Source organism: Pogoniulus pusillus, chromosome 25 (genome assembly GCF_015220805.1).
Source record: "Pogoniulus pusillus isolate bPogPus1 chromosome 25, bPogPus1.pri, whole genome shotgun sequence".
Classification (NCBI taxonomy): domain Eukaryota; kingdom Metazoa; phylum Chordata; class Aves; order Piciformes; family Lybiidae; genus Pogoniulus; species Pogoniulus pusillus.
The window spans coordinates 12,085,546-12,097,952 of NC_087288.1; the positions used below are offsets into that span (position 1 = coordinate 12,085,546).

A 12,407-nucleotide genomic window follows, 5' to 3' on the forward strand; every position below is an offset into this window, starting at 1 on the left:
TGATTTCAACTGTTGTTGAAAACCTCCTTTCTGGGCGTGGGGCAGAGGGAAGATGAAATGCTCAAAATCCTTAGAGCAGGGTCTGGGTCTGAGCTGGTTCCTGCAGCTCCAGTGGTAGCTAACCCTGCCTCTTCATTCTTCAGGCTGTCCTGAGGCTGTCCTCGCAGTGCTACTCCTTGGGCCAATGTATTTTGTAGTGGCACAGCCCTAACTCACTGCCTTGACCACGTCTAACTCTGGGGGTGGCTCTGAGGTTACAGCAGGTGCCCCAGGCTGCAGTGTACTGCTGTGGCCTTTTCTGGTCATCCCTCCTCCATTGAGGGGGGGAGATGTCAGTTGAGGTGGGGATCTCAGCTGTAGAGCAGAAGGACACCTGCTGTCCCAGCAGCTAGGTGTCAGCATGTGGAGCCAGGGTGGTTTTCAGCTGTCCAGGGATCAGCAGCAGGGAGCCTTGTGCTACGTAGGCACTGACGCAAACCTGCTTGTGTGAGAGAATCTCATTCTCTCCTCCTCCTGGCACAGGCCAGCAGCCTCCCGAGTAGATGACCCAGAACCCATGCATAGTTCCCCTCTGAAATCATCTACTACACTCTCAGTGTGCATTAGAAATGGTCAGCCAGAGATACAGGGGACAGGTTTTGCTTTCTAAAGTTGTTTGTTCCTGGCTGTCTGTGTGCTTAGCTAATTCATTACCCGCCTGGGAGCTTTGCTTTGTCTCAGCAAGGCATTACAGAGATTACATGCACAAACACACTTGCAGGGTGAATGGCCATGGTGAGGGCCAGTTTACAGATGGAAAGGCAGGCTGTCACCCTGAAGAGGTGACATTCAGATTCAGATATTGTTAGAAGATGTGGGAAAATGAGGATGACCTGAGTCATACAAAGCTCCATCGTGAAATGGAGGAAAACTGTTCCCTTTTAGAAGCATGGGAGTTTGCTGTTGGTATCAAATGAGAGGGTTCCCACAGATCTGAGGAGGGTGGTTTCTCTTCTGGCATGCTGACACACTGTTGTGGGTTTTTTTTCCCTTGACACTGAAATGTGGTTAAGAGTTAGACCCTTCCCTGCTTGCACCACTGCATCTTGTCCTCCAGACAGTGAAATGGGTTTTGGCAGTGCTGATCATTTCTGGGGCACAGTGAGAATATATTTCTGTTTGCCAGAAAGCACTTGGCAGATAGAATCATAGAATGGTTTAGGCTGGAAGGGACTTCAAAGATCATCCAGTTCCAATCCCTGCCATAGACAGGGACACCTCCCACTAGAACAGGTCGCTCAAGGCCTCATCCAGCCTGGCCTTGAACACCTCCAGGGAGGAAGCAGCCACAACCTCCCTGGGCAGCCTGTGCCAGTCTCTCACCACCCTCACTGCAAAGAACTTCTTAACATGCAGTTTGAATCTCCCCTTTTCCAGTTTAAACCAATTCCCCCTTGTTCTGTCATTATGAGACCTTGTCAATAGTCCCTCCTCAGCCTTCCTGTAGCCCCCTTCAGATACTGGAAGGCCACTATAAGGTCTGATCAAAGCCTTCTCTTCTTCAGGCTGCAGAGGTCCAACTCTTGTAGCCTGTCCTCACAGCAGAGCTGCTGCAGCCCTCTGAGCATCTTGGTGGCCTCCTCTGGACTCACTGCAACAGTTCCATGCCCTTCTTGTGTTGGGGGCTCCAGAACTGCACACAGTACTCCAGGTGGGGTCTGAGGAGAGCAGAGCCAAGGGGCAGAATCCCCTCCCTTGCCCTGCTGCCCACACTGCTCTTGCTGCAGCCCAGCACAGGGTTGCTGTCTGGGCTGCACTCACACTGCAGGCTCATGTTGAGCTTTTCATCACCCCAGACTGCCAGGTCCTTTTCCTCAGGGCTGCTCTCAGCCATTCGCCACCCAGCCTGGAGTTGTGCTTGGGATTGTGCTGACCCAGTTAAAGAAAATAAACTCTGCTGAAGATGCGTTACAGGAGTAACAGTTCCTGCTCCTCCCTTCCTAGCCCCATTGTTGCCTTGACGCCGTGCACACCAGATACTTAACGAACGGGCAGCCCTCCGTGGAACGCTTCCCCATCAGCTTTAAAACCCACTTCTCAGGGAACTATTTTCATCATGTGGTGCTCGGGATTTACTGCAACGGCCGCTACGGCTCTCTGGGCATGAGCAGGCGATCGGATCTGATGGACAAACCTCTAACTTACCGAACTCTGAGCGACCTCATCTTTGAATTTGAAGACTCCTATAAAAAGTACTTGCATTCAGTCAAAAAAGTAAAAATAGGATTATATGTCCCACACGAGCCACACAGCTTTCAGCCCATTGAGTGGAAACAGATGGTCCTCAACGTATCCAAAATGACGCGCACAGAAGTCAGGAAGGAGCTGGAGAAGTTTGCCAGGGATATGAGGATGAAGGTAGGTACATGTACTTGGGCAGTACTTGGAGGTAAGTGTGCCTGCTTCTGGCCTGCAGAGGTTGGCCAGGCTCCATGTTGGCAGACTGAATCTGGCCTGACATTAAGGTACCAAATAGGCTGGGGGTATGCTTACGCCTAGCTCAGTGCTTCTCCCATAGGGCTTGGTATGTTTTCAAGCCCTTAGTTTCCTTCAGCCTGGGAAGGCCTTGAACTCACCCATGGCCAACGGGAACCTATTGTCATTGTCCAGTTTTCCTCACTGACTATAGAAGAGGGTCTTTCATGCAAAGCTGGGGCTGTTGCTGGTGGGGTAGGTGGTGTGGTTGCAGGCTGGGATCTCTGTTCTTCGTGTTTGAGTTGCAGGAGGTGCCATGAGACAGCTAGGTTGGTTGCTGCTTCTCCTTGCAGGACACACCAATGAGCTTGCCCTGTGCTACCTGCTACTTTACACCTTAGGCTAAATCACAAAGTAGGTTATATGGGGTAGGTGAGGAAAGCAAGTCCCTGACAAGCTGGTGCTCCCCTGCTGGCTGGTTGGACTGAAGAGCCTGGAAGGAAACAAGACAGGGCACACTGCTAGGGGGCTGGAAGGTTTGGCTGTCATTGGGGTTGGGGGGTGTCCCTGACCATGTTTCTGGGGTTGGCATGTGCAAGGAGCTGGTTGTGGTCATGGTGGCAAGGGATTTGGTGATTTTCCAACCTGCTGCTGGCAGCAGGAGCAGAGCAGGTGTGTTGCTAAGTATGGGGCTGGCTCTTGTGGGCATGTGGCGTTGCATCCAAGTTATTCTGGGTTCCTGTCCTCTGCCTTGCTGAGGAATGGCTTCTATGTAGCAGCCGTGTGCCCTTTTGGCTCAGGCACCTGCCTCCTCCCTCTGACCTTGGAACGAATGTTGCCAGTGGCGTCACAGTGCCCACATTCTGGTGCCACTTTTTTTTGCCCTGTCGTGGAGTTCTGAGGGCAAACTTGTACCATGTTGTCATTTTAAGCAATTGCATTTGACTACAGATGTAACAAAGGTTTTTTTTCCCCTTCTTTGATCACTAATTTTCAGTACCATCTAGAGAACAACCAGTTGAAGAAGTCCATAGAGGTGGATGACTTTCTGAACTTGCAAGGCCACCTCAATATGTGTGCTGAACTGTAGCATTGGGTCCAGTACTTGAAAATGCCCTGAGGCCAGGACCCACAGCCCTGACCCCTTGAAAGCTGAATGCCCTGCATCTGACTTCCCCCTTGAGTTAATTCAGAATCTGAGCTCCTTGATTCAGAGAGCTTCCATTGTGAGTGGGCTAACTTTGGAGGGCTATGGTCTTAAAAATAGACTGGATGTGAGTGTTGTGCTGATGGCTTTCTGAGGTTGGAGGGCCTTGGGAGATGCAGACAAGCTGGAAACCTACTGAATAATCCCACTGTCACAGAGAGTTCAGCTGCCAGCCTGGGAAATGATCACCTCTCTTTATGGAAGGGAAAGCTGGAGAGGGCAGTTTGGATGTGTGAGTTTCCTTCAGCTGAGGCTCAAAGCTGTTTTTTTTTATCCTCTGTTGTTGCCAGCTCTGGAGAAGGCTGTGGATGAGACCTTTCTTCCAGTATTTAGCTGGGAATTGAGTTGGTGAAATCAACTAATGTTCGCAGAAGTCCCCTGAACAGCCATCACTTGATAACATCTCTGGGTTCTTCTTAACCTGGGCATGGTTTGAATAAGCCCCAAGGGACTGAAGGCTCTTTGTATGCTGTCCCCACAACTGCATGCGGCCCTTTATCTTTATTTTCAGTGAATCATTGCCTTTATTGAATGCCTTTTCCTTCCCTCCCCCATCTCTTGCAGATTCTGAAACCCTCAAGTGCCCATTCTCCAATGAAAGAGAGATCACGGGGCAAGTCCTTGTCCCCTCGCCGCAGGCAAGCCAGCCCTCAGAGACGAGCATGCAAGAGAGACAAGTCGTGAGTATTTCTGCTGCCATTGCTGATGGGTCAGAAGCTGAGGGAGATAAAACTACACGTGGGCACCGGCATACATAGGAAAACTGTACTGAGTATCTTGGTTGCCTGGGAAGTTGCTGGTTCTGCTGATGTCATAGGTTCAGAGATTGCATCGGGTTGGAAGGGACCCTCAAAGGTCATCTTATTCAAATCCCCTGCAGTGAGCAAGGACATCTCCAACTTGATCAGGCTGCCAAGGGCCACATCAAGTCTGATCTTGAATATCTCCAGGGATGGGGCCTCAACCACATTCCTGTCCCAGTATTTTATCCACTTCCATTGTAAAGAACTTCTTGCTTATGTCTGACCTAAATCTACCCTGCTCCAGTTTAAAACCACTGCCCCTTGTTCACATTTAGGAGTGTTCAGATATAGGTATTAAAACCAGGACAATATCTGCTGTTGGTGGCAGGGGTGCCCTGCTCTCATGGTCACTGAGACAGAAATAGGATTCTTTGTGATGAGTGGTATGGAGCTTTCTGATAGATCTGTTTTCACTGAAGACTGTGCATCTTACAGGGATGGTGAAAAGTAAACTTTTTCTCATCTTGCCAAGGTGGAAACATCACTTAGGTTGTATTCTTGGAGTTTAATCAGCTTGAAGAAAACCCAAACCATATCCCTTGTGTGGTGTAGCTTAGTTTTTCTGTAACTGCCCAGGGAAGGATGGACTAACTTTATGCATTACCTCTAAATGGATAAAACTGAGCTTCCTATTCACAGGCTTTTTACAGCCACTGGCCATTCAGACCCCCATTCCTTAGATGTGGAAGAGTTGAGTTTTAGCTCTGCTGCTTCATGCCAGGAAGCTGACAACTGTGAAAGCCTATATGTAACCCAGATTAGTCACATATTTATGGTCACTGCTTTTTAAATAGGCTCCCAGACTGTCTCAGCACTTATTTATTTTAACACAGCTAACAAAGACATTACACTAACCTTCTAAAGATAACTTCAGAATACTTCAGTAGCAGATGATTTCACAGCAGGCTTTTATTTTTATGTGGAAATTCACACTCGGTCCATGATGGGACTTTGTCAGCTGAGTGCTCCTTGTTTAGTGTATGGGTAATTATAGTTATAATGGGCTCAGCTGCTCCAGGCTTCTTCACCTCCAGGATTTGTTTTGAGAGATGGTTTAATCTTTGGGTTTCTGCTAGTGCTTCTGCAGTTGTTGGAGTGGTTCACATATGTCTGCATTGGAAAATTCTTGCTGGGTTTGGAGACTCACTAGCTGGGATGGATTCCTGAGAGACCTGCTGGTCATGTGGCTGCTCTGAAGTGGCTGATTCCTCCTTGGCAGTTTGTTTTCTAGGGCAGAAAGACAAGTAATGTACTGGCTGCCTTGTAATGGCTTTAACACTTGTTACCTGATGGATGGCTCTGCTGTATTGTTCTGTATCTAGGCTGAATTATGCTATTCTAAAATAAACCTTGGGTCACATTGATAAAACATACAGGACCAAGCTATAGCATGATGTGGGGAGCAGGAGACACAGTAGACTCAAGACCTTTATCTCTGCTGTGGTGGAAGGCACTGAAGTGTCTTGGAGCAGGTTGGAGCTCTTGCAGCATATGCTTTGTGTTTGCATGGCAGCCTTGTGGGTCCTACACAGCCTCTTCACAAGTCTTGTCAGTGTGATTGGAAGGAAAAGGGGGGGGGAAGGAGCTTTTGGCAGGTCCAGAGCCCTTAAGCAGACCCACAAGGCTTCTCTCTGTTAGGAAAGGAATACTAGGGAGGAGAAATGAATGTACAGGTTCATGGTGTTAAAATAATGCTTCTGAGCAGTGGCGCAGGTGGCTTGAAGGCTGCCTGCCTTTTGCCTCAGTGGGAGTAATGCCACAGAGGAGAGCACAGCTGTAGGGAGTTCCCTTCTGGTGATAAAACCCTTTCATTTCCAAAATTGACATCTGCTGGTTTCTGCCACAGGAGGTCTCCAAAGATCTGAAGGGGGAATAGCGTTTCCTCACCAAGGATATGCTGTGTGACATACCAGCAGGTACAGTGCAAGGCAAGAAATACCAGAGGGAAAACTGGGTTATTTTCTTCTGCACATCAGTGCATCTGAGAACCTAGCTGCACTAGAGAGGCCTTTGCTTTAGGCACAGAAGAAGAAAGCCTTTAGGCTGAAATCCCAGCCAAGGAATGGCTGTGCTAATCAACACTGTCTTTTCTTGCTTTGTGGATCTCTTACTTGGTGCTGTAAATACAGCTTTGAGTTGCATGGGAGGAAAAGTGTATTGCTTTAGCATGAGCTGGCAGGGGCTGAATAACAGAGTTGTTTGAGAGGCTTCACCTGCTGATGACAAGCTGTTATTACAGCCTGGTTTCTGTCATCAATAAAGTTATACAGGCCTTCTGGGAGAAATCTTCCAGTGAAAAATACATGAAGTGGAGTGGTGAACAGAGATGTCTCTAGATTGTTCCTAGAGGACCGTCCTGGTTTAACAGTACAAGGACAAAGTCTGAACTGGTGCTTAAGGACAGAAGTGGATTTTACCACCTCAACTCTCTAACTCCTCATCCTGGTTCCTTATTAGATAGGTAAAAGCTGGTGATAGCCACTAGCAAGTCCCCACTAGCATTTTAGCCTGGAAATAGAGCTACAAGGCAGATAAGGTATGTTGCAGGTAGGCGGTGTGCTGGGTTGCTCAAAGGCCGTGTGGATGACCGGAAAGACACGAGCTTATACCAGTGTGATCCATAGAAGGTCAGTCCCTTTATTGAAGCTAAGAGTGATGCTTATATAGTGCATTTGATACAGACATGTGTGCTTTGATAGGCTCTGTTACAGAAACATTCTGCTTGTTCCCAGGGCTGACCATCCTGCTCCCATTCAAGGCCCCCTCACACAAGTCAGCTACAGATAGCAGCTAACTTTCTCAGCTTCTCTGCCAGCCTCCCCAGGGCCACTTCCCTGCAGCTGTCCTTATCAGAGTGACCTTAGCCTTACCCTGCCTGTTCTCCTTATTTTTCAGACTGTTCAGTTCTGCTCAATTCTGCTCAAACCCTGGCAGTGGTGTGTAGTCAAATTGTAGTTCATTAACTGAGCAATTGCAAGTCTGTGTGCTCTTAGCCCACAGCTGCTGTCGTCCTGCTCAGGGTGGCCAACAGAATGACTAAAGGGAATATAGGGTGGGTTGAATCGGTCTGGCAAGTCTGAAGCTTTACAGTGTCCACTTGTTTGGCCTCTAAAGGCCCAAAGCAGGAGGATGCACTAAATTGTAAACCTCTGTGCTGGGACAGGCAATGCAGTGTTTCATCTTCCATAGGAGTGCTTGGAGGGCTTTGGGAGAGGTGATGACAGTTTGTAAGGGAGTGTCATGCGTCAGCCTGAAGCAGTTTGTGCTCCTAAATGTCAGTTCACCAGATCTATTTCCTTTTAATTCCATATTGAGTTTTAACACATGCATGCTCTGAGTGTCATAGCAACACTGGTTTTGTGTGCTTCTGGCCTTGTTTAGCTGTTGAAAAGAAAATTCTGTTAGTCCATTATGTTAGGAACTGCAAGCAGGGGCAGGACTGTATCAATGTTATGTTATATTAGGATGTACAAAATCAGGCAGATCCAGTGAAGACTACTCACAAATACTGTGTTCACAGGGGCTATGCACAGTTTGCTCACCTGCTCATTATCATGGTGCTTTGTACAGGAGCTGCAGTCTGATGGGCCAGTACAGTGCAGGTCCCTTGCTTCAGAGAGGGGAGTTTGATGTCAGGGCATGTGCCAGCTAGGGCGAATAGGGGCTGACATGGCTCTGCTCCAGCAAATCCTTGCTTTTCCCTAAAACCTTACAGAGGTCAGTCTGTCTATAGAGAATTGTCATGGAGTGGAAATAGGTGCTGTGTTGCCATGGGTGTGTAATGACTCCCCATCTCTCTTGGATAATGAGAGAAGGCAGATGTATTCAGGCGTGCTTTCATTAAAACTCTGTTCTGGCCTTAATTAAAGGGAGGTTAAAAAAAAGAGTGGGAAGGGAAGAGGAATCATAAATTTGAGGGAGGAATTCCATACAGTGATGATCTCTGACACCTGTGCAAGCACTGAGGGATGCAGCTTATAGCTTGTTTTCTGCTGAGTTGAATCTCATCTGCTCTGAAGGAATCAAGTGACCTAACAGCAGATGTGTACGTGTGTGGTGACTGAGGTGAATGGCAGCTGGGCAGGATCAGAATCTAAGGTGCCTAGAGACTGAGGGGAGTTCATCTTCTATTTGGTGTGCCCTAGCCCTTTGCACAGACCTAGCCAGAAGGAGAAAGCAGGTTTGGGGAAGCAATGAGCTGTGCCATGTGAAAGGCCATGCCTGTGTGGTCTCAGCTTTTAGGACAAAATGGAAACAGCTGGAGTCCTGCTCTGGAGTATAGCAGGAGTGGGATGTGTCTAGTCTCAGCTACTCATTTAGGCACTCTATCGAGCTGAAGGGGCAGATGTGCTCCCAGGCTCAGGTGGCAGACCCTAGGATGGGACAACTTGTTCTTCACTGGTGTTTGGCGTGAGAAGCAACCCCCACAACTAGCTCAGTCATGGAGGTTTGTGACAAATTCAGCAGGATTGCACATATGAAGAGAAAAGCAGATCTAGTCAGTCCTGTTTTGAAGTAAACCATTCCCAGTTTGACAACTGCACTCACCACTGCTGCATGGCAGTGTGGTGAGTAGTGCCCTTTTCCCTCCTTTGCTTGCAGGCCTGCTGTGGTGGACAAGAAAGGAGACCTGACAACACTCAACGAGGTAGGCTACCAGCTCCGCATCTGACAAAGCCATACGCTGGACAGAGGGCTTCCCTGGTGCTTCCCGCTGCACTTTACCTGCACTCCCTTGGAAGGCAAAAAAGGAATGGGGCTATTTATTAACTTGTGGACTCTTAAAATGAAAGTTTTCCATAGAGAACAGAACAGGGGGGGATTTGTTTTGATGGCAGTTTTTATATTTCTTTTTTAATGTATAGAAAAGGCATCAGCAAAGAGAACTGAAAATGGTTTGCCAGGATATGAGATTAATTTTTCCCCCCCTTCCATCAGGTAGCAGGTGACTTCAGTGGTGTGAGACTTTTCTTCAAAGACACTTTCTCTGTACAGACATTAATTGAGTCTGGGCATTGTGCTGGGTAGTAGCACTGGGAAAACTAAGAAATCATATTCTTAGTGTTAAGATACGCTGGGGTGCAGTGCAGCTTGAAGAAAAAACAAACCCATATTCACTGTTAGTATTTAATTCAGCAATAAAAACAAGCAGTGCAGCAGTGGCATGAGTTTTTAGAGTGTCAACATTACCTCACTAAACTTACTAGATATGCAAACCTGTCGGGATTGTTGTTTTGTAACTCATTTGTACTCTTTCCCAGCATTTCTGGTAGCACTAAACCAGCACTGGATGTTTGACTGCCACCTGTATTATTGATTTGTGCATGTTGCTGAACCACATTAAGTGATGGTAATATGCAAGGGTGTTTGTTCTTAATTGCTGACATCTCATTAGGCAGAATTTGAGGTCTTGGTTTAAAAAAAAAACAACTATGAATAATGAATTTTTAAACTTTCATATGTTTTTTTTATACTTTGTTGCAAGCTTTTAGTCTTTCCAGACTACACTGCTGAAGCACAAAAGGTAGGGATTGCTGTTTTGTAGAGACAAGTGTTCACCTCCTAGTCAGTTTTTCTCCTTGTATGTGTTCCTGAATTTATGGAGGGGAAAAACAAGTCAGTTTGCTTCAGTATTTCTGTGTAACTTTGAACCTTGTCTTTGAAAGGCTGAGCAGTCTCAGATGGTGATGCCTTGACATCTTATATTAAGATCAGACATCACAGGGTGGTTAACCTGCCACTATGCTGCTGTAGGGAGTTTTTCCTCTATGTGTTGTAGTAACAACAGCTTACTCAGACCTGAATGTGAAAGATTGTATTGAAAAGAACTTTGACAATAAGTTAAACTGTATGTCTGAAAGAGCTGAAACACTAAGCCTCCTTGCTTCCTCCCTACTCAGTTCTTTTGTTCCAAGAATTAGCTAAGGAGCTGTGGTGGATGGCAGCATTTTCAAGTGGCACAGTAAGACTTCCTCTGAGGTCCACCATTTGCATTAAGTATTCGAGTGCTGCATTCCTGAAAATATTTCATTAGGTGCCTAAATAAAAACTGGATTATTGTACAAGTCCAGCCTCTGCCCTTTGTTCTGTGCTTATAGATGACACTGCCAGGGGCCTTGTGTACCTCCCCTCCTGGGCAATTACTGTTTTGGGATCTTGATGAAGAGAGGACGTTGTCACACAGACTGAATGATTTAAGGTCCTAGAACACTTGTATCAGCCAGCAGCTGACTGGACACAGAAGGAGATGATTGCTTGTACACAGACCTTAGTGCTCAAGAGTCAATGAATCTCCGCTACTTAGGACAGGAAGACACAACCGAGACCGAGCAAACTCCAAACAGTGAGAGGCTTTCACTGCAGAAGGTCGAGGAAGAAAACTTCAAATGCATTAAGCTACTTAGTACAAGATTATCAGAGGGAGGCCTTTTCCCATCCCTGTTTCTGCAGACTTTTCCACTCTCATGTTTGCAGTAGAGTTTGCTTGGTTAAGGAGTGCCATTGAAGAGAGGAAGTTACTCCTGCAGTAGAAATTCTTGTTTGACATCAGCTGCAGAATTTGTCTTAAATGTTAATGCTGCCAAGTGTCTTGTGACCTAAACAATTTTTTTGTGTGCATCCTGTAGATTTCTTATGGGTAAAATGATGTGAAAACTTGACTTTGATCAGTTGTATCCTATAGCACAGAGTTATCTGATGTGTTGCAAGTTTTTCTTCTATGAAACCAGAGTTTACTTCAGCTCAAGTATGGTGGTTGGTATATAGTTTTTACTATTGTCCAGCACAATTTGAGTAATTTTAACCTCTAACATATACTGAAACCTTTTAATGCTGTAGAAGTATGTGATAAAATTGCTTTTGGTTCCTCTTCGGAAATTCAACCAAATTATTCTCTTGAAACTTGCTTATGATGACATTTGTCTTAAGTGTGGTTCTAGTGACTGTTCTCCTACCTTACTGCCAAGTGGTCAAATAGTGTAGAAATTGTGCATGACTTTCTGGTTTCTTTTTTTAAATCACTTGTATGTTTGCACACAGCATGGAACTTAATAAACTATCACGGTGGTCTTTTTATATTTTAACTGCCTTAGGGCTATTTTTTATACTGCCTAGGTTTTTAGTCCAGAAGCAGATGTAAAGCATTTCACAAGTCAAGACAGGACAAATATGAATGAATGAAGGTAGATTTGTTGTGTGTGGGTTTTTTTCTTTTTTTTTAAAGATTAATTACCTATTTATTATTTTATAATGGAATCACTGAACATAAAGCCCTTAAACTTACCCTCTAGTTAGCGATGGCTTAAGTCTCTGAAGCCTGGAAATACCCTGTTATGGAACAACACTAGCAGCACCGATGACTGCATCAAGTCAAGCAGCCTCTCTTTTTTTTTTTCCTTTCAGTGGACTTTGGCCTTTTCCCCGTGTTATTGTTATTAAAATGAGGGAAAACGCTTGAGGTGACAATTTCCTCTTTTGTAAAGGAAAGCAAGTGGTTATAGTCCATTACTAATAAGTGGTAGATAGCAGTCTTTTATTTTGTAAATCGTATTTTGACTCAAATGTTTATAGGTGCATTATGAAAGTAAATATAAAATCTTGATCATTTAATGCCTCAGGCTGTGCTATTTCAATAAATAACTTGACTTTTCAGTAAGTAAATGGAAAAAAACTTAGAATCACAGAATGGTTTAGGTTGGAAGGGACCTCAAAGATCATCCAGTTCCAACCTCCTGCCATAGGCAGGGACACCTCCCACCAGAACAGGCTGCCCAAGACCTCAACCTTCCTCCAATTGTTGAATATATATGAATGTCCATACCTGCTTTTTTTATTTTCCTATAACAGATCAAATAAGGTTCCTGTAAGACTTCATGCTCACTAAACTTAGTTTTACTTGAGATATTCTACAGAAAAAGATGCCAGTAAATGCTAGCTATATTTAA

The 12,407-nt window shown here is 45.7% G+C and overlaps 1 protein-coding gene across 3 annotated transcripts in view; it reads left to right on the top strand.

Annotated features, from left to right (window-relative positions):
- The window catches only part of VASH2 (vasohibin 2), a 36,306-nt gene extending 24,760 nt beyond the window's left edge, over positions 1-11,546 (top strand). For 2 of the 3 annotated variants that reach the window (XM_064164487.1, XM_064164489.1), the window contains 4 exons: positions 2,016-2,397; positions 4,226-4,341; positions 9,067-9,112; positions 10,563-11,546. In XM_064164487.1, coding sequence (XP_064020557.1) covers positions 2,016-2,397; positions 4,226-4,341; positions 9,067-9,112; positions 10,563-10,670 — 652 coding nt within the window. In that variant the 3' untranslated portion in view covers positions 10,671-11,546. Of the gene's footprint in view, positions 1-2,015; positions 2,398-4,225; positions 4,342-9,066 lie in introns of all 3 variants that reach the window. The other variant, XM_064164488.1, reaches the window with a different exon arrangement.
- The last annotated feature ends 861 nt before the right edge of the window (positions 11,547-12,407 follow it).